At 37.5% G+C, this 26,194-nt stretch overlaps 1 protein-coding gene across 7 annotated transcripts in view; it reads left to right on the forward strand.

Annotated features, from left to right (window-relative positions):
- The window catches only part of SEMA5A (semaphorin 5A), a 314,662-nt gene that overhangs the window by 81,557 nt on the left and 206,911 nt on the right, over positions 1-26,194 (forward strand). For all 7 annotated transcript variants that reach the window (XM_071454478.1, XM_071454487.1, XM_071454484.1 and 4 more), the window contains 2 exons: positions 114-205; positions 17,350-17,548. In XM_071454478.1, the coding sequence (XP_071310579.1) occupies positions 17,416-17,548 (133 nt within the window). In that variant the 5' untranslated portion in view covers positions 114-205; positions 17,350-17,415. The remainder of the gene's footprint in view (positions 1-113; positions 206-17,349; positions 17,549-26,194) is intronic.

The raw sequence follows: 26,194 nt of genomic DNA on the forward strand, positions 1-26,194 counted from the left end.
TAATTTATTGGCTTGGGAGACATGTTTTATGTCTGCAGTAAATGTCTGAGAATTGCTGATGAGCTGCCTCCTCAATATCTATTATCTCTCTTCTGTGTTTCCTTAACTCCTAGGAGCCTCCAACGTAGACCCAGGACCCCACTTTGGCTCTGCACAAACGCTGAACAGAAGCAGTACATGATTACAGAGGGATGGTGACTAAAAGGTGGGTAAGAGACTGTATTTTGTTCAGTCAGTAGATGATAATGTCATGGAGAGATGATGTCTGGAAAAAAGACTTGTGATGTGACTTTGTAGACCATTACAGTTGTTCTGCCTTTCTCTTTTCCCTAAGCTAAGGAAATCCATCAAATGGAAGTGGGAGGAACGAATGAAAAAGAACCTGCAATTCTCCTCTCTTCTTACCTCTCTTGAATTGTGCTTAACCTCAAAAAGGGAAACTATGTAAAAATGGGGATGTTTGTTTACAGTGACATTGAAAGAGTAATGTGTTTGAAGGTCACTATTTCAAGATGCTGTTTTGGAGGCTCCACACAAACACTTAACCATCAGTCTAAAAACGTCTTAGGAAAAGGAAGTCTGTATAGCTAAATGACCAGGTAGAGGAGACTATTAAAAGTAAGAGAACATCTTAAAAAAAGCTGTGTCTGTGTTCAAAGAAGGAAATAAAATCAAAACATTCCCCTATCTGGCTAAACAGAAAGTTAATGAATGCTTTTTTAACCACACCAAGAGCAGGAGGCCAGCTGGAGACTCTGTGTGGCCTGTGTGTAATGACTCTATGGCAGCAATGATCCAAGATAAAGCCATGGCAGAAAACTTAGTAATTCTTGTGTGTATGTGCTCACCACTAAAAAGTGTGGAGTGGTTCCTGTTTTGGAAACCTTCTTAGGTTAGGAGAAACCTTCTCAGATTTAGGAGACTGCCTTTATTTAACTAATTTAATGTTCTCAGTTTAGCAGGTCCAGATGTAGTCTGCCCAGTTGTTGTAGGAATGGTAGAGTGAAATAGACCAGCTTCTGACTGTGGTATGCAGCCCCTTGCTTTTAAGTGTCTCACCAGTTGAATACTTGAAGATGTCTAATTTCATACAACATTTCAGAAAGCATTCATGTGGACTCAGGGAGTCTAAAAACCAGTGAGTCACCTGTTTAAACTGAGTGGATCAATTAAAAATTTAGATTAGTATCTCTGTTTTAGAAAGAGCATTGAGTATTACAGTGGAGATACTGAGAAAGGGTTGATTTCCATAAATTAAAGCCCGATTAAGAGGATGTTTAAGACCTGGTGAACAGGTTAATATTATCCTTCAACTACTTGAAGGATGTTTACAAAGATGATGGAGCCAAAGTTCCTAGTTCTGGCAAACCAATAGCAGGAGGTTAACATACACAGATTGAAATGTTCTGATTGGACATTGTAGGTAAACCTTTTTCTGTAGGAGTGTAGTGCAGCACTGAATAAAACATGGGTTTGAGGTGGGGGTGCCACCCCTCTTAGTAGAGCTTTCAAGTCTTAGCTGTACAGTGCTATGGCTGACCTGATCTTCTGTGGCTTTTAATGGCTAGCCAGACTGTCTGACTGGAGGACTCCCAGAGATCTTATGTAGCCAGAGTTTTTGTGATTTGAAGTCAAATCACAGAAATGGCCTGTGGTCTTTGAAGGAGACAACTGGCATGCAGGTGAAAGACATCGTTGGATGTATTGTTCTACCTAAATGATGAAAATTTACTTCATATTCAAAGTTCTCTTGAAAATTTTTTAAAGGAACTAAATAGGCACAAGTTAAGGAGAAGGACTGTGTTATTAGCTTATTAACTGTTTTAATAGTTGTTTAAATTGGAAGGAAAAAAGCTTCAGGGGAAAAGTGTGTTGGAAATCACCGATGGATTCCCATAGATAGCTCTGTGAGTGCCCGGGGGTATTTTCATATTTATAAGTGACTTGGGACAAAAGTGTGGTGACAAGGTTTATTTCTGAAACTAAGTTTTATGGGACAAAAGAGGGTAAAAAAAAAAAAGGGGGCAGACTGAAACAAACACAAAAGAACTATGTAAAACCGAATGGCCATTAAAATGATGGAAAAAATTCAGGATCAGTAATGTTAAAGTATTTTGAGTTAGCTTGAGGTCTTGGGACTATAACCAGCAATTTATCGAAAAAATCACCTCTATATTTTAGGAGCAATTGGGAAGCAAATTTGTATCAGGAATTACTCTAAGAGGAGAGAAATTGAAGTATTAGACCACTTTCTAAATCTGTGAAGTGTTTGTGTCTTAAAGATGGTGTGCTGTCCTGGTCTCCTTATCTCAGAACAAGTGACGTAGAACAGGAAAAGTTTCAGAGAAAGGCAACAAAAACGAAGAAGGGTAGCAGGATGCAGAAGACATCAATGGAACAGTATTCCATGCAAGAACAACTAACTAGATGAGAGCTTCCAGACTGGAAAAGAGAGAATGACCAGGTCCTAATGCTAGGTGTTTGCAAAATTATAGGAGTTGTGAGGTGTGTGGATGGGAAATGAATGCTCAGTGCCACCTAATTTTTGTATTAGAAGAGAGATGAGCTGAAACAGGCAGGGAGCAGTCTTAAAGCTAGGAAAAGAAGTGTTTTGTTTTGGGATTTTTTTTTTTTTGCATAGTGTGTAAGTTCTGAAATTCCTTGCCACAACATGATGTGTGTGCTGCATGGGTATAAAGAGCTTCTGAACAAATGTGGAAAAGGAGGTGGAAGAAAATAAAAAAAAGAATTGATAAACAAAGGTACTATCCCCAGGTAAGAAAATTACTGAGCTGCAAATTAGGGAAAATATGAAGTGTTTTGGGGAGAGTGAAAGAGAATTTTTGCTTGTGGCTGCTCTAAACATCTGCTCTTAGCTGCTTCTGAAGACAGAGTAGTAGGTCAGGCTGGATGTTTTGTCTGAGTTGGTTTTGTCATTTCTGTTGGGTTAAACAGCCAGCCTGACCCACTGTGGTGGTTCTTCAATGCTGTCTTATAAACAGTAAGGTTGCAGGGTGCAGTCCCAGAAGAGAACTCTGTTACTAACACTATTTTAAAAAATGCTAAGCTGTTATGTAATTTGAGGTCTCCCACAGAGCTTGGAGCCTTTTCTCTCATTTTAAGATAAATCCTTTTAATCTTGTTTTGGCACTTGATAAATTACAATTAAATTTGCTTTAATATGTTCAAGCTGTTTCTTTGAGAGTTCAATTCTTAGTCAAAAAAAATCTCTGTTTACCCTGTTCTCTGTGCAGTCTGTAGTGCCTGTCAGGGAGCGAGGAATTACCAGAACACTTTTTCTCAATCTGTGAGTTCTAGTGAGACCCATTTTGGTGTAGAGACAGTAAACTTCAAGGGAAGAGATAAGCAAGATGAAATTGCAAAGCCTAAAGGAAGTACAAAGAGAAGGACAAACCCCTGATAAATTTGGAGATTCTTTTGTGCTTGTGAATTAACTTGAGAAGAAAAGCATTGGAGTTATATTATCATGATCAAAGGGGAAAGGCTAAAAGTGACAGCATGTCATAATTATAGCAGTTTAAATGGCTGGAACAGATCAGGTTACTGGAAGGAAGATGGTCATGGGAGAAAATTAGAGGAAAGTAGGTGAATTCATCTTAAGGAATTGAATGAAAACATGTAAACAAGGTTGAGGAACTACTAAATAAAGTTCTGAAGAGTTAACAGAATTTTAGAAGCTTAGAGAGGAGTGGATACTGGTAATGAAATCAGCTATGTTTAGTTTTCCATCAGTGGTTTACACATGTGAGATGGATGGATCCATGCAAGTATTGAAGAGTGTTCCAACTTCCTCTACCAGTATGCGTATTTCCTCTGGGAATCTTTCCAAGGGGACTTGAAATCAAAAAAAATTTGGAAGGGGAATTTTTTTTTTTTATTAGGTCAGAGAGGTTAGTTGCTCTTGGCAAAAATGAATTTTGTTAAAACAGTAGCAAAAACGAATCTAAAGAAGCTGAAATGGAGACTGAGAATTTCTATGTAACATGGCCAAGACTTGGAAAGACAAAAATGATACCAAAATTTCAAATAGTAATGTACAGTCCTGAGGCAAGAGTATTTTTCTTGGGAAGAGGGGATACAAAGGTGTGGGTTAGATATGGATGGATGGGAATTGCAGAATAAGAGCAATTAAAAGGGAAATAAGAAGAATTATATAACATAAGTCATTACCAATTTAAAGTAATGCTTAGGTCAGCCATTTCTACACCCACTCAATTCCTCATCCATTTATGAAGAAAAGTTCTTCTTGGGCTTCTGACTCTTCTGGTGTCTTCCTTGTGGCTCTGTGTGTGTAGTGATGAGAGTTTCCCTTTGTGCAGGACCTGTGAAATTTTAACAGAGGAAGCATAACAATGAAAAGCTTGTTAAGAGCAATTGTTCTTTGTTACAAGAAATCTGCATGCAGCAATAGCAATTTCAGAGTAGAAGCGACTTCATTCTCTATTAGGAACTTTGTGCCTGGTGTGTAACATAACTGCAGATCACTGAGCTGCAAACAGCTTTGTACTGAAGTGATGAATTGGGCTGTGCTTGAATCTGCATATGAGGTGAAGAAGGATCAGGGAGGGATGGATGAGGTCATTGTGCCTAATGGAAAACTCTTTGTTTCTTGCTGCAGAGAATGAGACTCTTCCCATTAAAGCCAATTAAATCTCTGAGATTGATGGCATCTAGAAGCAGGGTTTTAACACCTGGTGTGAAACTAAATGGTCTTTGATTTATAATCTTAATCTTTCTATTTTTTTCTCATGCTTTAAAGTCTAGTTAGGGTTAAAGTTCAGCTTCCCCCCCCACTGGCACAACTACCCTCCTTTAGGTCACACTCCTTGCAATAGAGATGCTACCTTTAATTATTCCAGATACCTTTCATTAGCCTAAAGTCTCATGGGATGCTTTCTCTTGTTGTGATGATTGAAAATGTCATAAGAATTTGTAGAAAAGGGCACTGTTTCAAGACTTTTTGAACCGACTCTGTTGATCCATGTTTGGTGGATTTATATTTTTTTTTTCGCATGAGAGAGATTTTTCTACTTGCAGTGTATGCATTAAAATATGTATAATCTGTTTGCTCTGGAAGCCCTTTTGGCAATGACGCTGAAGCAGTTTGAATTATTTTTCACTCAGAATTCAGATTGTATCTTTATAAAATGTGGTAAAATCCAGTGCTGGAAAGCATGCAAGATTGACAGCCCTGGAAATTGAAATCCCTGTTAATCCATGTACTAGCTAGCACAGCCTAGCTGGAGCAGACTCTCTATCTTGGCAGCACAGCTCATGGTTAACCTGATGAGATGACCTCTGTTTCAGTTATTTATTGTTTACAGAGCACTGAAGGTTTGCAAAGATTTTTCACAGTAAAAGCAACGTGTTTCAATTTCTTTTTTCAACATCTTTCTACATGGTGTGTTTATTACAGTATAAATACAGGTTTGTGTCTTTTAAAAAACCAGAGCTATGAACTCTACCCTGAATTTCTTCTGTAAAAGAGGTGTTTGTGTGTGTCTGTATTATTGGTTGTAGAAATTGGTAGGGCTGTAGTGAAAGAAACAGAATGCATCATGGTGACATTAGCAATCTAAGGATTTCTGCTAGATCGCTCTGCTGTCCCATCAGCATCATGGTGAAAGTGGCATGTGACAGGAGAAGTTGGCCATGTATGAAAGGATGGGGGGAATTCGTTCCTGTATCCAAATGTGCACCTCAGAGAGAGTCCCATCCTCTCTCTGGGGGGAAGCATGCCGGGGTAGAGCATAGCAACCACATCATGCTAGGAAGTTTAGTAGTACTCTTTGCTAAGTTGAGTATCGTTCTCACTTAAATGTCTGTCCTCTCAAGTTATGCATTTCCTAACACTGCCAGAAACTGCCAGTTTTTATGTGGCCAGTTGTATACAATGTATGCAAGTTTCCTTGTTGGGTGTGGGGTTTTTTGTGCGTCCAGTCCCTTTTCTTTTTGAACCTCTCTAGATCAAATCCTGCATTTTATCATTGCATGAGGTACCCAGGGCAAAGGCATTTCTTCTTCAACATTTTCCCTCTGGGCTCTTTGTTTTGAATTCCAACAATAGATTCCATAGACCCTTCTTATACCTGTGATACTTGTAAGTATTTGCACCACTGCTGCATAAAGTGACACTTTTCTGCTCTGACTCTTCAACACCACACCCACAGCCAAAGGGAAGGTTTTATTTGTAAAATATTTTATTGCACTTGTGTTTTACCTTGTGCTATTAGTAGACACCATTTTCAAGGATTCCTTTTCATTTGTTTGTTTAGTTTTTTTGTTTTGGTATTCCTTCAAGAGCTTTGATCTTGGACCGTGGTCCTGGAAGTAGATTTAACAACACGTCTTTCTGTAGCAATGTGCAATTGACATCAATTGCAGAGACTTAGTAAATAGACAAGAAAGATTATAACTGCAAAAAGCTTACAGTAGAAGAGATTGAGACTGTGAGATTTTAATATTTGAGAGCATTTTTAGTACCACTGTCAGGTGAAGAAAAGAAATAAAAGCAAATGCAGGAAAGGAAATGTAGTGTTTTAGCATTTTATTGGTGTTTACATGAATACCCTCTTCTGTTGATGACAGCATGTTTTGGTTACCTTAAAAAGGAGAGGAACTGAGGTCTACAGAGACTAGGAGGATGAGGGTGGATGGAGTAGGGGAGCACAAAAATGTGTACAGGCCCTTCTGTATATGTTTTGGGGGTGTGTATATATAATATATATTTTTGGTAGTCTTGGGCAGCACTAAGGATCCTGGAGACTGCACGTCATCCGGCCTTGGCATAAAATGAAGGGATGGTCTGGAAGTTTCCCTTTAAGCAGCTGTGGGGGTTCTAGAAAAATTGGATACAAACAAATCAGCCCAAGAAAGCTAAATCTATGCCTTTACTGTTAGTAAAATCTGAGCAAAGATGCAATCATCCTATGTGTTTCTATTTAGGGGCTGAAGGTGACCTTGACACATTTGGTCTCTGAAGTGTGGATTCCTCAAAAGGAGCAGTCAGAGCTATGTTTCAGTGTATGCAATCTGTGCATACATACTGTATGCTTATAAGATTCCAAAGTGATAAATGAAAAATGATGGCTACAAAGCTACCAAAGTGATTTTGTATATGATGGAGACATCAGTGACACTTCATGTAATTTAGTCTTTGACTGATGAAAGCTGTCAGCCACTGAGCAACCATCGGGATAGATGTCACTAAAGAAATTGAATTTTCACAACATTGTTAGTTTGGTTTTTTTTTTTTAGGGAATAGATTTTTTTCCTGAAAGCTTGTAAATGGAAATCATTACAAAGATCATCATCATTAAGAATTAGATAAACCATGGAAATTAAAGCAATCTAAATAAAATAAGAGGATTTTTCAGGCCGGGAAAAAATAGAGTGTATTTATATCATTATTTTTGAGACACAAATACACAGAGCAGGACAGTGTATGCTCTGAAGAAAACCCACAAGAGGTTTTCCTTTATTGAAACAAGTAAGTCAAGAGCCATTCATTCCTCATTTAACTTTAGGCTATTTGACATCTCCTTATTTGTTGTTTCACATTGAGAGCATTACACCAGATAGTATATGATTTCTGTTGTGTCAAGTTTTACTACTTTTAAACATACTTAAAAATATAACTTAAATTTTTAACCATTGTATTGAAGGAAGAAAATAAAGTTATGATTTATTCTCTTTAGAAGAACTTTTTCTTTCTCTCTCTCTTTTTTTTTTTTTCCTTTTTTTTTTTTTTGGTGTTGTGATATATTTTAGGATCTAGTAAAAAATAAGCAAGTTTGTATTTACAAGGTTCAGGCATGTGCAGGGATGTTCCTCATCTGTGTAAAACCTCTGTATGTGAATACATGGGGTCTTGAGTATGAGCATTGTAGTAATAAAGAATTTGACCTTTTGTTTTTGCAAACTCTGATGGTTTGGATATTTCAGCTATAGGATGGTCTTTGAAAATCTTTGTGCCTTCCGTTTTTAATTTTACATGGTTTATTTCAGGAAAAGATTTATTAACTTGATATTTCACAGAAACTTTAAAATATCTGTATCTTACTACAGGATTTAGTGAGTAACTAAAAATGTGGATGAACTTTCAGAAAGATCTAACAGAAACAAATTTTTTTTCCTTCTGGCTTCTTATTCCAGGATTCCGATAGCTTTGTCAGGGTTCCCTATGTTTCTGATTAACATCTTCAGAAGACAGAACTGATGCAGAGAGGAACTGTCTGATTTTTCTGTTGCAGTTCTAACTGAATCAGAGATCTGTATGCAAGGTCTGATATAGAAGAGTGTCATTTGGATTGGTGGAACCCCCTTTGCTTATAGTCATGGGAGTTAATCAGGGGATTAGAGGAAACATTAAACAGTGCTTTCATGTGTGTGTCACATCTCTGTAGTGTGTGGTAAAAATCTTGTTGATGTATAAATTAAATAAATCATCATCTTTGCATGGTAGTGTTAAAGGGCTACAAAGTGAAGTAGCAGCCTACTTGTCCCTTGTGCAATCTGCTCTGGTGAGAGGTGTCTCTGCCTATGGGATGCCATGACCAGGGTTGGACCTAGATGATCTTTAAAGGTCACTTTTAACCAAAGCCATTCTGTCATTATCTGATACTAATTGTATATTATTTGTACTAATTTGCATAATCTGTGCAGACTGAACCATTGGATGGTTCAGGCCACCTATCCCATTGGATCCCTCTGTTGCTTATCTAAGAGCTGGTGAAAGAATCCAGAAGCCTGGTGAGTTACCTGTGTGTTTTGAATGCTTACCTTGATAGAAAAGCCACACATAAATGAATAGGTGGGGAACAGGAGTGCTCTGTAGCAGAGATGTGGGATGGGAGCTCTGAGCTGCCTTACCTCTCCTTGTCTTTCATATCAGTCTGCTAAACCTGTGAAAGCAGAATATATTGGTTATTGATGGAAAGAAACAAATCAAAAGCTGGTAATTAGCTGGGAGTTGAGAGGAGTTGGGAGTCTGAAATGCATTGGCAGGTGAGGCCATGGGGCTGAGTGGATTTGCCATAAAAGTTGTGGTCTCCTCCACTGTATTTTGGTTGCCTTAGTTGTGCACCACCCTGCATTTGCTGAGAAGTTATTTAATATCCAGTGCCCTTTAAAACTGTACCAAAGACCTTCAGGACTGAACCTACTGCAAGAAGATGAAGTTGCCTTTATTATCTAACTGAAGCAGGCTGTCACAATAGTCATTTCATGACACTTTGGAACTTTTCCAGTAGTTCTTTATGGTAGTAACTGCTTTAATATAATCTTTATTTTGGAAGTTTGCCTAGTATTAATGTGCAGAATACCCACTAACAGTTTTGTTTTAACAGTAAAATTTTGTCCTTTAGATTGCTGATTCACATTTAAAATGTATTATATAAAGTTTCTATGAGAGCTAAATACCAGGTACTGTCAAGTACTTTTATGCAGTGATAAACTAAATGACAGAGAATTGTTTTAAGTTGGATATAATTAAAAAAAAAAAAAAACCCAGCTATTTGAAATTGCTGTATCATGGTCTTCCTTCTGGTTTCTCTTTACATCCATGTGCAAATTTTGGCACATTTTTTAGTACAGTTTACAAATATAAAATAGTATGTCCAGATGGCTACAGCAATAATCTGTGATGTGATGATCTTTTTTTTTAATTATTCAACACATGTGACTCCAGTCTCTCTGTGGCATTTTCCCAATTTATATAGAATGCAACAGCTAAGCTTGCATTACTTTCTTATTGCCTCTTTTTTTACCTGCTTCAATTAACTTTGCCTTTGCTTGAAACTACTTTTGTACATCTTCCAGATTTGACCATCTCCCAGTCCTGAACTTGTGCTTTTAGTTCAATCAAGCTTTGTTTCTAAATGGGTTTTTTTAGTGTTTTTTTAGTTTTTTGGACAGCTTTCAAAACACAAGCTTTTGTAATTTAAGAGTATTTTATATATAATGAAGTTTCAGTACATTGTTAATGTAAATTAAGTCACAGCTTTACTTGTAGTTGTGACCCTGATCCCACATAGATTCTTGATTCTCATTGGTGAAATTTAAAAATTCCCTTTCTCTGTGACTGAAAAGCTTGCAGTATGACACTCAGACCTTAGCAGAAAATGGAAACGTGACTGTGCTTGGTCAGAGGGGCATCCAGCCCAGCATCTGGTCTTAGGAGTAGACAGCACATGGCTCAGGAAAGAGGGTAAGACCATAGCAAGCAGCAAGTGGGATTTTCCCAGAACATTGTTTCAGTTTTAGGCTCAGGAAGCTCCTGAATTTCACACTGCAAAATGGGAGTTTCTAAATATTTTATAGCTAGCAATGGGTCAATTTTCTGAAGGTCTTCCTGACCCCATTTTGAAACTCTGTAATTTTTTAAAATGAACGGGGGCCCTGTTGTACAGGCTCTGTTCTGAACTCCTGTTACTCTCAGCACTTGAAACTGTATTTCTCCTACAGAACAGCTTGTGTTCCATGTCATGATGGTGTTGACAGTCTGTTGGGCCCTAAGAAAATGTGTTTGGTTTGTCAATAATAGTACCAACTGGAAAAGGAGCAGGCAAGTGTTGTGTAGAGAGAAAAGAGAAGATGAAATGCAAGGCTATATGCATTGATCCCTTATTTGCTACAGTTTTTCCTTCTCCATTTCCTTTTCCTGCTCCAGCTGACACTTTTGGCCTTTCCTGGATCACTTTCTTTCACGTCATGCCTTTCCCTTGTTAAACCTCTTCTGTTTCTTCTTTCACTTTTCAGACTTTTATTTGCAAAAATCATTACCATTTCATTTTTTTCCATTATTTTGTAAAAGAAAAATTTGCTGACTTTGTAGTTTGTCAGAGGTGGAGTATCCTTCCTTTTATTGCCTCGTTTGTGATGGGCAGTCTAAGGATCAGAGTTCAGTGGATGTTCCGGGCGTGGTATGGGGAAAGGCTCTCTCAATGACTAGAACAAGGCACTACATATGAGTGGAAGGAAACTTTAAGTAGGAATCTGTATCTTGGGAGGATATCAAAAAGGTTAAGGAACTATTGGATAGCTAAGAAAAAAAAAAAGGGATTTCAAAAGAAGTGCTGAGATTTTGTTGGAACTTGGGCTTAGTCTGGGCTGATTTGACTTTATTCCTACCCTAAATAGCCTGTGGTTCTTGCCTGCATGGTCTTGCTGGGTTGGCCTGTGCACTTGCTCAGGGAGCTGAGCTCCACAGGCTCTACACCCCACTGATGAGGCAGAGAAGCCCACAATGTGATAATTGAGTTCCAAGGTGTTGTTACAAACTCCTACCTTCACTCAGGCCAGTGTTCTTGAAGCAGTGCTTCCTTTGCTGAAATCACAAATATCAGCTCTGGGAGAAGTGCTGGGGAAATAGCTTTGATGACAGATTCTTGTTTTATGACTTGTCACCCCTAGCTACAGATATTAGCTGTCTTTTGGCAGAATGTCACTATGAATTCAAGGACTGATTTTTGACTGTGCTAGTCCATGACAGCTGATGGCTGTCTGCCTCTTGCAGAACTTAAAATTCATGCCACTGCAGAAGTGAATGACAGTATTAAAAAAAAGTTGAAGGAACTCAGTAATCATTTTTTTAATTGAAGCTGACTCTCACTTTATGCAAATACAAATTAGAATATGCTACTCTGCTGCATAGTAAACGGTCTCCATTGCTGGGTCCAGTGATAACACTTGATGGTGTATGGCTGGCTTATTTCACTGAAGAAGATCTGTAGCTTCCAGTCTCATCTCAATGTTTAGTGAGGTGATCTTTGAGCTATTGCTCTAATCTAATTGTGTATCTGACTGATGTGCAAATTGTTTTTCTAAAGGTATACCGAGTAAGGAATGTATTTCTAAGTAATTATACTATAAAGAGGTATAGGTTTGGGGTTTTTGTGCATTTGACAGGTAATAGTATGTGCTACTGTAAAAACAACTGCTTGGGGGATTTTTTTGGCTTTTTTGTTTCTTTTTTTTTTGAAAGAGCCCTCTTGATGCCTGCTTCTGGCCTCCATCCCTTTTTTCTTCTGGGCTCTAGGGCTTGTCACTACTGGTGAATTGAAAGCATACACATTGCCTTAGAATTTAGCTCAATTTTTTGGTAGGTGTGGTGACAGTCTTTTTTATGTGTTCTTTTCTCTAACAATCTTCCTCTCAAATGTTTTGCATTAGTTTGAGGAGTTTGGCTTTAAAAAATCAAGAAGAATTACAGAAAGAGGCACTGAGCTACATTGCAGGGGTATTCATGATGCCCTCTTTCTGGATTTGTCTACATGCTTACTAGTGATACACAGCAGTGTGGCCTTTTTTTTTGGTGAAGAGGAAACAACAGTTCTCCCTGTTTTCTTGTCACTTGCAGCAGCAAGCAAGTGTTCTCTTCTTTTAATAAATTGTAAAAAAAGTACCACTAGCCATACAGTAGACAAACTAGGTATTTTTCATAAAATTGTCATGACCAAAGATGAAATAATTACTACTATTTTAAAGTGTGTGCAGTAGCAAATGGGACGACATCTTTCTTTGTACTCATAATTCTGTTGTCATGAACCCATAGAATGTGCAATTTGTTCCATTAGTTAAATACTTTTTCCCCAGGCTTGTACTAGCACAAAAAGGTCATCTGGAGTAGTTACTTCACATGAGCAATTCTTTTTCCAAATCTTTACTGTTTTGCAAAGATGTGGAGCAAAGTGCCCAGGGAAAGTGGAATGAGTCTCCTGCAACAAATTACATGAGCAGCATCTACAAGAGTAAACACTGGTGTGCATGCAAAGAAACCCCAGACCTGCTTGTGAATGCCCGTACCCAGTACCTGTTCTGAAACTGGCATCTTTTAACCATGCCAAAACGTGCTGTTTGTACACTTATATTGACATAGACTCACTTCATCTTTTTACTAAAAGTGTAGCTTAAATCTATCACTTACAGAATCAGCAAAGATAGTTATTTGAAACCATCTTGCTTTGGAACAGCTGCAGCTAGTGTGGCAGCTTTTGCATACAGTGGCTTATTTTGATTGAACAAAGGAAAATGTAGTTTATAATTCAGAGGTAAATTGTACTTTCAACACAGTGTACTTTAAATGATCTAGAAATATTGACATCCTGATTATTTGACTTTATATGTATGACTTCAGTGCCTGTAGGGAATAGTCTTTAATGAATCTGCTTGGACCTAGCAGTAGCAGTTACCTGCCTTGCATGCTTAGCTGTGCACACTTTTTCTCTTTTTTTGGTTCAGCTGAAACAGAAAATCTTGATTTGCTGGGTTTTTTCTTTATCAATTACTGTTGTTGGAGAAACCAAAAGCTACATTTGTAAAATATAATACCTTTGCCTAATGGGCCTCATTCATCTTTATATTTCTTCTAGGCAAGCTGGATCAAAAGACAGGGAACGAGGGATAGAATAAGTGCACAAGACCCTTTACATACAGGAATAAAACAGTATATTGAAATAAATTGCATCTTATAGTGCTGCTTCTTCTGCTTTCTTTTTTATTTTGCATCTTCAGATTGTTTTACAAACTTGTAACATGCAATTTATTGAAAGTCTGAATAAAGGTCTCTGATAGCAAAGTTATGCAAATGACAGGTCAATGTGGAAATATTTGGCAATAGTTAAAAAGCTGGTCGTTGTCACTATTTGGATATATGTTTTGAAGAGTTTTGACCTGACCATTATTGTCATTGTTGAGAGAGATTTACATATGGAAATTATACAGAAATCAAGGAAACTGGCTGATTCTTTTCATGTTCAGCATTCTCTTGGCTTTGTCTTGTCTTGCCATATTGCTTCAGGCTACTTATCCCTTCTTGGCATGAAAGCTGCACTTTCAGTAAGGAGAGGGCGTGATTTCAGGAAAGATTACTTTGTCTGCTTCAAGTCTTCTGACTTGTTGCAGTGTCTCAGGTCTGTGTAGCTGCTTCCACAGGCTCACTCTTACAGCTGCTGTCTTGGGCAGCGATGGAGCTGGTGCAGTGGTCCTGGCTCAAGGATGTACAGAAGGGAGCAATCCAGCCTGTACAAATTCTGTGGAAAAAGATAGAGTTTTGAAGTCTTTTCTAAGGTGTCTGTTCATTGCTTCATGCTATGGGTGTATGTTGAAAGGTGTATGTTTCTTTGTAGGGGGTTTAATTGTATTTTTTGTGAGGGTTGAGGTTGTATGGGTTTTTTGGTTCTTGGGGGAAGAGTTTTGGTTGGTTGGTTTTCCTTGTTTTGTTTGTGCATCTTTAAAAAATACATTTTTTATTTTTTACTCTAGCAGTGTATTAGGTGCAGTCTCCAGACTCCTTTCTCCTTCCATGCATTAACTGGTGTAGTGAAATGGGTAGAAACTTAAAGAACTTGTGACAAGGTTTTTATCTACTGCCTTGATTTACTGTTCTTCTGTCAGTTAGGGCCTCTGAAGATTCTCCTCCAAGTTGTTGCAAGTAAGCTTCTCCTCACAGTTCCCTACAATAATGTAATAAATCAAAACACATCAAAATCATTCATAGACTTAAATTAATAAAATAGTGCAATACACATAAACAGCTAGAGGTTGAGGTAGAGAGTAGTTTAGGCTGTTACTCTTTTTTTCTGAGATGTATGGTCAGAAGTGTATTCACACCATTCTTTTTTCCTCCTCCTTTCTCCTTGTTTTTGGATATTCTAAATGAGAGAGTGTTTCCTGTCTCAGTTTTTGCCATGTGAGATACATGCAGTGTGAGGAAGAGTTCAGCTAGTAAAGAAAAAGTCTTTGACCCCAAAATTCTTCCACAGCATGACTATAACATGCAAACAACTGTGTCAGAGACCACCTATGGCGTGTAAGTAGTCTGTCATGAAAGCGAATGCTTTTTGGATTTAGAGGCCAAGGAACGGTGGTGTTGTGAAGCAATCTTTGTTTCTGCTACTGAGTTTTGCTCACAGGGGACAGGTGGGAGAAGTCCTCTTGATGCCTGCAGGGTACAAGATATCAGACATTTACATAATTTATATCTTAGTCCTTACTAATACCACTATTAGTCCCATGAAATTAAGTATCCTTTTTGTAATGGAAACCAAGCCATCCATAACTATTTGTGTATTTAATATTTGGATGAGGATGGTGGTCCTTTTCTTTCTTCCTGGAGAAACAGGATTATCTTTTTGCTGTGTTTGCTGAGTAGAGCTGGTTTTTTTTGAAATTTGGCTGGGATATGGAACCCTGGTTACATAAAGACCACAGGCTTCATTGACAGCCAGAGAGATAAAGAAGGCTGAGATTTCAGCACAAATGTTTCATTTCATTCTTGTTTAATTATTTCCCACTATATTTACACATTTATGAGTATTTATGAGACTTTCAAAATTAAGAGAAATTATGGTTTTTTTTGGTGTTTTTGGTTTTTTTTTTTGTTGGTTTTTTTTTTTTTTGTTGGTTTTTTTTGTTTTTTGTTTAACATGGAATTACTGTATTCCTAGGTCTTGGGATATTTGCTCCTGTACTGTGTGAAAGAAAAACATTTTTGAGACCTTCATGAAGGTATCAGGCCTTCATTTTGCTTGCACAAACATAATCTTACAGAAATTTGAATTAAAGTAGCTGTTAGTAGTGCATTTGTATGATCTTTAAATTAGGAATAGGAGCACTACAACCCACATAAACTACTTGAATTTGTCTAAGAATAGTGCATCATACATATAAATATCAATCTTACAGAAAATGAACTATAAAGCATTGGAACAAGTGCTTTATGCACTACATACATTAGTATCCAGAATTTCTATGACCAGATACTGCCTGTTGTAAGCCACAGGCAATTTGTAGGGCCAGATTCTTATTGGTAAATGACATCATAAGACACTACTGAGGAAGGTAAGGATATGAATCTGCCTCAAAGCTTCTCCTTTTTTTGCATTGACTTAAGAAATTTTAGCAAAGAAGATAAAATTGACTATTAAATTTACTGCTCAGATGTATTATGCCTTTGATCTACTTATTTTAATTTAAATGAATGAGGATTAGAAGTGTCCATGTCTAGGCGGGAAGACTACTAAAGGCAGCAAAATAAAATGGTAAGAGAAGAACAGTTAGTCTTATGAAGCCTGGTGCTAGTCATGTTAGGGACCAGGGTTTACTATCCATTCTGCTTTCTGAATGTAGCTTTTAGAGCACACTGCTGTTATTGTGGAGTGTCTTTTCATTAACAGTCCTTTGTTTTATGCATTTAGGATGTTTATTTTACGCAAACAGAACGTTTCCACCTTATTAAACAGCACAGTACGATTCAGTGAGATCAAGCATATTAGAACTCAAAATTGCTGATTTTCTTTTCCTGAATGTCTCCATTAATTAGCAGAGTGACATTTCTGCCTTTATGGAGCTGTCTTAAATCTCTGGTCTTCCCCCATGAAAGGCAGTGATGTCTCATTTCTGCATGTCATCAGCACGCACGGCTCTGTGACTCACTTAATCTGCTAGTGGTGAAGGTTTCTTTTGGGTTGTATGATTAGGTTGTAACTGGTAGGCACATTTTTAGTGAGGAAATGAAAGGAACTGGGTTGGCTCTAAAATTATAGTGGCACTGTACATATTCTATTACTTATATAAGGGTCTGGTTATTGGATGTTGAACTTCAACTTTTTTTCTGATTCAGAATGAAAACCATTGCATCGTTCATTGATATCTAAATTTTCCTAGAAAGGGGTCTTCATCATTTGAGTCTGCAATTCACAGCCTTGTCATCAGTCAGGAAATGAATGGGGACTAAGCCAGTGTCAGAAGCAGTGACCCTCACTGCTGTAAAACAAAAGTGTGTGTCAGAGCGTTGAGGTGAATCTTGCCCTACCCCTTTCTGTGCTGTTCCATACAAACTCTACAGATAGGCAAAAAATACATGTTCTAGGGCTGTTTTTCTCTCAAAGTAGTCATTCACATGAGGGAGCAATTCCTCTTCTACCTTGTGCTTTCAAGAATTCAAAGCACTCCTTTGTCTCTGGGGAAAGCAAGAGAAGAAGCAGTGGATTTAAGTGAACAGGGAAGAGAGATTTAAATATGTTTGCTCTGTTTAAGAGGATAAAATAAAAAATGTTGGAGAACATTCTTTTCCCCTCATGTTACAAAATAAAAGAGAGGGGGAAGTGAATATTGATTTTTTAATCCTGCTGGGTGATCAGTTTTCCTAAATTGGGTAACTGATGATAGGTTTGTGAAGTGATTAGAGGAGCAGCTGACAGCATAATTTTGAGTAGTCAGATGCTGCACAAAAAGGAACCAAAGTTGTTTTGTTTTAAACTCCAAGAATTGTCTATTTTTTCCTATGGTTTGCTCTTGTTCTTAAATAAATTTCTTTGAATTCTCCAGGTGCTTTTCCCACATGAGTGCAAGAAGAGTAGACAGTTAAAAGAAGTGACTGCTGTGGAGGACAGCATGACCACCATGAAAGGAAGCTGCTTCCTCACACTGCTCTTGGCAGGACTTGGGGTGTTAGGAATACTGGAGTCAACAACAACAGAAGATACCCACTGCCACAGAGCTGAGCACCCAATTATTGCATACAAAGGTAAAATGTAAATGCCTAAAATATTTTCCAGAAGTAGGCTAAGTATTGTGTAATCACTTCATGGAAACCTCTGCTTTTAATGTAGAATGACATGGGAAAAAAGGTGCATTCAGTGCTGTTACATAAAAATCTGGGCTCTATTCTATGCAAATTAAATACAACTAAGCTTTCAAATTTTGTTCAGCATTTGTAGCTGAACAAATTTTTCCATTATACATTATACAAATAACTCCATTGTACTGTTGCATGGAGTTATTCCTTTCCAAGTGCACAATTCTACATGTGTGCCCTTAATTTCATGAAGGACTGTGTTCAATAGCCTCCCCTTCTTCATTAAGGTGTTAAACAGGATGGGTCCCAGGATCAACCCTTGTGTTATTCCACTTGTTGGTGGCTCAGGTGGAGTAAGGGGTATTAAACATTTACTCTCCAAATGATAGTTCTAGCTAAACAACAGATGCCTTCTTTGATACCTTAGTGGTGGTATTGAGTCCCTAAGCATCATCCATATCTGCTGCCACTAGGTCAGATCTGCCCAAGTCAGATGTTTTCCCTGTTCAACCTTTCATCCCTGTTCAAACTTCCTTTACTATTGGAGCAGTAGAAGCTTTTCCTGTTGTCCTTGGCATTCCATGCAAATGGTAACTCCCACTGAACTTAGTTTAACCTGATGTAATCCTTGCATGCCCATATGGTCTTTCTAAATTCCTCCTTGTCCCTGCTTATGCCTGATACAGCCCTTTTTGCATTGGAGCTACATGAGTTCCTTCTTTCACCAGGAGAGCCTCTTCATACATGTGGTTGTCAGGTTGTCATCTTGAGTGTTGGGGTGGAATGCTGAGGAACAGTTGGACAAAGTAAAAAATACTTGGAGGATGTTTTCTGTAAAAACCTGAGGCAGTTAATAACTTATCTGCCTTTTTTTTGTTTATTTGAGTTGAGAATTTTCCATTACTGGCACAACTTGGAGTTCCAAATAGTTTCTAGTTATGAGGATGTAGGGATTAAGATGTATTATATTACACACTGCATTCCTCCTGTTTCTCTAAGAAAGCACGTGTAAGTTTTTTATTTCAATGAATTAGAATTTATTGAATTTTAATTGGAAAAAGATTTGTTTCCATTCTTTTCATAAACTTTGAGAAAATAATGTTGTGTTTTTTTCCAGGAACTATTTTGTTCTGGCACTTTAATGGTTTAATAATAGTAATGGTACCAGCTGTCCTGTTCTTCAATACACTGGAGAATGAACTCTGTACCTCAGAACAGCAAACCACCAGTGTATTGTGAAGGAGGGACCTTTATCACTCCCTTATTGATGGGCTAAATAGTGTGAGTTATTCTGATGAAATACCTGATTTCCTTAGCATTCATATTGTGGTATAATTTAGTTTAAAATGCTATTTTTTATCAGAACATGCATACACAATACTCTAAATTAAAGTAATTAAAGTAGAACAGTTAAAATTCTGGTACTTAGCTTCTTAATTTCACAAAACAAGAGATCACTGCATGTATTTTTTAGTTTTGTATATGCAACTGTAAAAGAAAATAATTGAGACTCATTAGCAGTGCTATGTTCTAGGAGCTGATTAAAAATGTGTCATTTTATGAATCTAATTCAGCCAATATTTAGGAGGGTTTCTTGAATTTTGCCCGATCCTGCCTTCTAGACCTCTCTTGTTCTCTGTCATATTTAATTTCTAGTGATGTCCTTCCAGTTCTAAGTCATTATGCTAAGGCTTTTTGGGAATAGAGGCCATATTGTTCCAGTTGCATTTTTTGATATAGCCAAAGATAGTGTCACAGTTTGAGTTTACCCAAAAAAACCCCAATTTATTTTTACTGTAAATATATGTGGGAAACATAATTATATAGAAACATTAATGGTTAGATCTTTAATATGAGATCTAGTAAGATTTTGAATGCCAAGGTCCCTCTTGACCTTTTTGGTAAAAATACTATTAATTAGTACATATCCATGACATACCTTTATGAACCATCATCTCTTGAAAACTATTCTAACAAGCTGTAGTTCATACTTCACACAATGGTCTTCTGGGTCTTTAATAACTCTTGAAAGGTACGCGTAGAAACACATTTGTAGTGCAGTATACAGCATGTGATAGCTGGGTAACCTAGTTGGTGTGGGCACAGAGCATTTGATTTGTAGTTGCAGGATGGCCAGTTAATGGAAAACAGATGTTTTGAGACCCCAGGATAAAGTGCCTGAGAGGTTTATCTTTGAATCTGTGTGTTAGCAATGGCTTAATTGGGGTATGAGAATATAAGGAGAGAGATGTGTGTGAAAAGCCACTCTGAATGAATTGGCAAGTTTCAACCAACCTTACTGATATCCATATTCTTCCTGAGGCATTTGCTGACTTTATGAATGCCTATAGGAAGATGCTCTCTCTCTATTGATGTCATTAGTACTGCTAGATCAACATCGAGTTGAGAAATCAATTTATTACAGTTAAAATCCCTTTGAGTGCTGCATTAATGCCCTGGTCTGTAAAGTCATCTTGTAGCAGTGTTAGATCCACCAGAGCTAAATACTGTATGGCTGTAGGACTATAATGCTGTGTGGCATGCTGAACATCAACCAAGACTGAGTGGTAGGTGCTTTAGAGCTTGTAAACTCAGTACTAACTTTACAGAGATATCAACTCTTTTATTTTACTTATAACTGATCAAAGCCCTCTTTTTTTGTAGTTTCTGGTATGCCAAAGTAGCAATGTACTTATTTGATTTGTCTTCCTTTGAGAGGTAAGGTAGATGAAGTATAAACTATTAAATAAAACTAATGGAGTGAGAGTCTGGTGTAGTGTATGGGTGAACAGCTACCAAAAAAAAACCTAATAAAAAGACAAAATAATCCCCAGGAGTTGTCACAGTGAAATATGAAATGGGAGTATATCTTCTGAAAGAGCTTGCTTTCTTTCCCACTGCTCATCAAAAATTGCTCACTTAGGTGATGATTCTGTCAGGCTACCTTGTGTAGAGATGCATATACTATTTCTAGCACTGATTTTTCCAGCTTAGTAGTTTTAGTTGAAGACTGTGATATATCTTCTGATAGGAAATGGCAAGAATTTCACCCAGTTGAGAACTTTTGCTCAAGTACTTTGTTAGCTGGTGGAAGAGGAAAAAGAAGATGCAGTAGCAGGTGAGGCACACACTTTGAAAGGATTTTTGACATGATCTCAAAGATTTCATTTTATGTCTCTCATACACAATATTAATAACTATGTTGTAACAACCATGTTGTTTATCTGCATAATTAATATTAGGACTGCAAAATGCACTTTTTTGCTCTCCCAGAATCTATAAGAAAGGCTGCTATAAATCAGAAAATGTTGGCAGCTCTAAAATTTCTTATCATACAGCTTCCTTAAACTAGAAAAAGGTGCTTTGTGTCTTCCTTGGAAGCTGAAAATTTCCTTTTCTCATTATTTAGAGTTGTTAGGAATTATCACAGAAAACAGATTTATATAAAATAGACCTCAAAGGATTGGATTGACAGGATCAGCCCAGGAGTGAGCAGTTCAGTGTTTCATGTGGTGAAACTGACTGATGGTGCGTGGTCCCTCTTTGAAGTTCCTTTCTCTCTCTCTCTCTCTCTCTAAGGAGGAGTCTGCATCTAGAAGTGGAAAAAATGTGCTAATCTGTTGAAATGCAGGCTTAAAGAAAAAGTTAAAAAAAAAAAAGTAAAAAAAAAATCTGTCTTCATATGCTAGGAATTCATCAGCTATACTAATTCCAACAGTTGGAGTCAAGGGCTTACAAATCAACTGTAACTTAGAACTGGGTGAAAGGAAAGAGGGTGCAGATCACAGAATGGATACACAGAGACTCACTGTGAAATCCTTGATCTTTGCACACCTTTCCAAATGCATACAATATAAAAAAAAAGGAAATTATGCTTGAGGTAGCTTAAGAATTAGGGCAGAAAAAGGGCTTAAATAAGCTCCTCATTAAAGATGGTCTTAAAAATTTTATTTGTATTAAATTTTATTTTATTTGGATATACTTTTTGTTTGCATATAGATATGAAATGTTAGCTCTGTAAGTGTATTAGGGTTTACTGATGGTAGTCTACTTGGAAAATAACCATTCTCCTATTATGGTGAAGGAATTATAGTATGGTATTTAACTTGAACAGTTAGAAAAGGCTGTAAAAACCACATTTGCTCTATGGGAAACAACAATGCTTTATAAAGGTTGAACTATTCTTAAGCAAAAAAACCAAAGCAAAACAGTTTAGTGGTGTTATGTTTGTCTAAATATTTCCAGCATTTCATAGTCCACCTGCTCTACAGAACCTTTGTGGTAGCTCTCTGTGGACCTGACCTTTTATTAAATCATATAAAAACTCAACAAAACCAAACCAAAAATGAAAACAATCAACAAAAAGGATAAAAGTAGTTACAGTGGCAGCTTGTTTCCCCAGACACACACTTTTGCTGAACTTTGAAACACGAGACCTTTCCAAACTCAGCTGAAGACTTGTTCTGTAGACAGACCCTATCCATGAGGTAGAACTGAAGGGGCCATCACAACTGCTTAGCAGTGTGTGAGTGAACTGGAAAAAAAAATTGACCCAAATACAGTTTCAGGTGTGAAATTTTAGGTATTGATTGTCTGGCAGTTTACCTGCATAAAGTTGAATTTCTTAGGCTTTTCTATAAGAAATAAAATGCAGTTGTGAACTTGACTTAATTGATACTGGAAGAACAGCAGAGATCATATGCTCTGGGGCAAGTCTCATTCTTTTAGGCTCTCATAAAATAATCAGAATTTGAAGTTGTGCTGTCTCAACAAAAAAGCATCAATTTACATAATTTTAGAAGCTATATTTAGGGATAATTTAAATACATACTGTGCTGTAACCAAGTTATCTGTTGAATAAACATGCTTAAAAATAGCATGTCTCAATCCATAGAAGAAATGAACTTAAACCCTTCATTTCAACTTGAGGTTAACCAGAAAAGAAAAATAGCATAGTTATTTTTGATTCCTTGGTTAGAGAATCCTAAGAAATATATTTTCTTAACCTTATTGTCTGACCACCACAGAATTCCCTTAGTTGATGTTTGTCTAAGTAATATAGACTCAGTACATTGCTCTGCTCATTTTATCCGTGGTTTGTGTATGGAGTGCATGCACTTAACATGTGCCAAGAGGAAATAATATGTGGGCTGAATGAAGAAGGATAAATGGCATATGAACTTGGTTTTGTTTGTACTCTTCTCTTTCTCCTAATCTTGTTGGAAGTTTTCTTTTAAACTAATAGTAGTCTACTAGGCTGCTTAGTTTTTTCTTTTTTTTCCCAATTTTTCATAAATACATTTCAAAGATGATCTGCCAGAATCTGCAGTGGGATTAAGGTGTATTGCTCTCCATTCTGTATTGTCTTTTGGGTTTTTTTCTTTAAATGAAGATGATTCATCGGTGAAGAAGCATTGATTGCTAGATGTTGCAACTTTGGTTTGTCTAGATGATAGGACTACAAGATTGTTTGCACTACATTGCCAAGAACCAGCCCTTCTTAAAGAGAAAAATAATTCCTTTACCAGTTCTCTACTTTTTGTATTGAATCAGGTTTGCTTTTACTTTTGTACAGGTGATTAAGCTTCTGGTAGGGAACAGCAACCTTCAACTCTTTACTGTTAATTAAAAAATATCTCTGGAGACTGAAGGTTACTATCCTCCTATGTTTCCCTGAATCACCCAGTGTCATTGATGCCCATTCACATAAAAATGAAAGAATTTCAGGGGATGAATTCTCTAAGCAAAGGACTTGCATACAGCTACTTTTTTTTCCCCTCTGAAAGTGATCATTTTTTAAAGCAAGCATCAATTCAAAATTATTTTGGCATCCCAGTCAGGTGCTGGACCTTCATGGAATGCTAATAATTTTCATAAATTTTGATAATATAAAATTATTAATGGCTCCAATGACTAGTGAGCTGTGCAGACATGTCCTATGAGCCTTTCCATGGCTGATTTGTTCATTATTGCCCTAATGTGGCTCTTTAGGGCATGTGCAGTTCTCTGGTTGTTAACCAAGAGCAAAATGAGTGAGAGGCTCCTGCCGCATTCGACTTTCTGTACAAAGTGGGCAGATGGACTTAAAATCTGGATTTTTTGTTCTTTTTATTTTTTTTCCTTCTTCAAAAGAGGTGTATTTTGGCTAAAATGTTGTAAATCATCCAAACTGGGATATGTTAAATAAACAGATCAGCAATCAAGAAATAGAGCTTATATGCAGATGAAGTTCTGTCAGTTTTTTTGTATGTGTGCTTAGAGCAAGAGGGAGCGCAATATTGCTCTGGTTTTTTTTCTGCTTTATCTTTTTCCCCACCAGGTAGAATTTCAATTTTTGCATAAGAAAGGACTGGATTAAAGGGGGCTTAGGGGTGACCTTATCATGCTCTACAACTGCCTGACAGGAGGCTGTTGCAAGGTATAGGCTGGTCTCTTCTCCAAAGTAACAAGTGGTGGGAGAGGAGGAAGCGGCCTCAAGTTATGTCAGGGAAGACTTATACTGGATATTAAGAAAATCTTTTTCATTGAAAGCATTGTTGTGCATTGAGCCAGGCTGCCCAGGGAGGTGGTGGAGTCACCATATCTGGATGTATTCAGTGCAGATGTGGCGCCTGGGGAATTGGTTTAGTGGTGAACTTGGCAGTGCTGGGTTAACAGTTGGACTCGATGATCTTAGTGATATTTTCCAACCCAAACCATTCTATAATTCTGAGTAATTTAGACTGCTAGGTCAGAATAGATGTCAACAATGGCAGTTACTGGACATCTGGTCCTGAGCAACTTTGTTTTCATACTTAGTAATGACATAGTTACTGGAAAGACTCATCCCAGTGCTCTTCCCTTCCAGATCCTGTGCAGTGTTTATGGGGCCTGTATTGCTGTCAGTTGATGGCACCTGCTGCCCTTACTGCCTTTCACTGAATGTCACCTTCTGCTGCCTATCACTTTGGCTGAGAGACTGGGGAAACCCTGGCCCATCCTATGGCCTTGCGTCAAGCTCAAGTTTCAAGAATTTTAAGAGGTTGGGAGGAAAAACATTACTTAAAGTTTTGGTTTTCTTCCTAATTTCTTAAAAACCAGAGCCTTACCACTAACCTTACCAAGATACATTTTGTTTGTTAGATAGCTTGGGTGGAAATAGAGAACCACAGTCAGTGCTTCTTCAAAGTGTTGTTTGTTTTTTTTTCGCATACTTTCTTCCTTCTGTGGCAGTGCTTGTCTGCTGTTGACAAGACTTCAGGACACTGGGTAGCAGCTAATTTTGTGTGGCTGAATGTGGTAGATACTTACTTGTTACATGACAATTTGTCGTTTTCAGGTGGGACCAAACTTTGGCTTGTCCTAAGCTTGTCTTTCCATTTCCAGTACTCACTTCAGATTTTGTTTTGATGGATTTATAGCCATTTTCTACCGTTTCTGAGAATTAGGACCTGACTGTTTTACAACCAGCTCTACAATAAATCTACTAAAGTAGTTGTTAATAGTGACAAACCCCTGGAGTTTAACAGTGTCTTTTAGAACAAAAGTAAGTTCCACAAAGAGAAGTTTTGATTGTAGTGTTTTGGTTCTTTTTTTTTTTTTCTTGCATACTGCTTTCTTTTTTTGGCTTTGGGGCATCCTTTTATTTTTGTAGTGGGGGAGTGGAGGAGGTGGGGAATATATTCCTCTTTGAAGTCCTGGCTCCAAACTCTTAAAAAGATCAGTGTCAGGCTTTGTTCTCTATACCCTTTGTCTTTACAATATATCTTATTTTGTTGGGTTTTGTATTTCCTCATGAAATATCATCTGACCTTTATTTTGTGAGCTACAGTCTTGGGCAGAATTGATAGATCAAGAAATTTTATTTTGCTGAAACAATGTAAATAAAAAGGTTTATTATGTTCATATACCAACATAAGTAAGAATGCATCATTGCAGAATGGTCAGTTCTAGCAAAAAAGCAAAAATTGAAGCATAGGTATTTCCAACAAAAGTAAAAGTGCATAACTGTCTGCGGGCAGTCTGTATTCTGTTTCTGCTCCTAACAATACATGTATTAAAATTGAGCAGATTTCTTTAGAAAGCTCCGTCTTGAGACTAAATAATGATTTCCCATAACTATACAACATGATTTCCTTCAAAATGAATTCTTTGGCTGGCTGCCAAAGCCAGCATGTAAGTGTTAAAATGCAAAAGACTAAATCCCTCTGAGGAGAGTGCATGACTGAGGATGGCAAATGTTTTTGGTCAATCTGTCTCTCCATCACATTCAGGAAGATTGGCAGCAGCAGCACAGGGACCAGAGGTGGTAAATGTAAGGAGTAGCTGCTCTCCCTGGGAAGAGCATTAGGGCTCTGTGCTGGATGAGGTGTGAAGTTAGTGGTTTTTGACTGTGCTGGAAGCACTGAAACCACTTTCATCTAGGTGGGGGTTCAGTCTTTTTTGCCTTACACTTTCTTGTATTTGTATGCAATATGTGCGTTTGAACAATGAAGCATAAACAATTCCAAACCCTTGTTCAGAAAAATAAGAAATAAGTAGGCATTGCAGCAGATGTTCCCGTCTCTTCCCTGAGGGTGCAGACAGTCAGAACCCAAATTCCCTTTAATTATCCCA

This window comes from Agelaius tricolor, unplaced genomic scaffold (assembly GCF_023055355.1).
Source record: "Agelaius tricolor isolate 1412-34295 unplaced genomic scaffold, bAgeTri1.0.p SCAF_2, whole genome shotgun sequence".
Lineage (NCBI taxonomy): Eukaryota > Metazoa > Chordata > Aves > Passeriformes > Icteridae > Agelaius > Agelaius tricolor.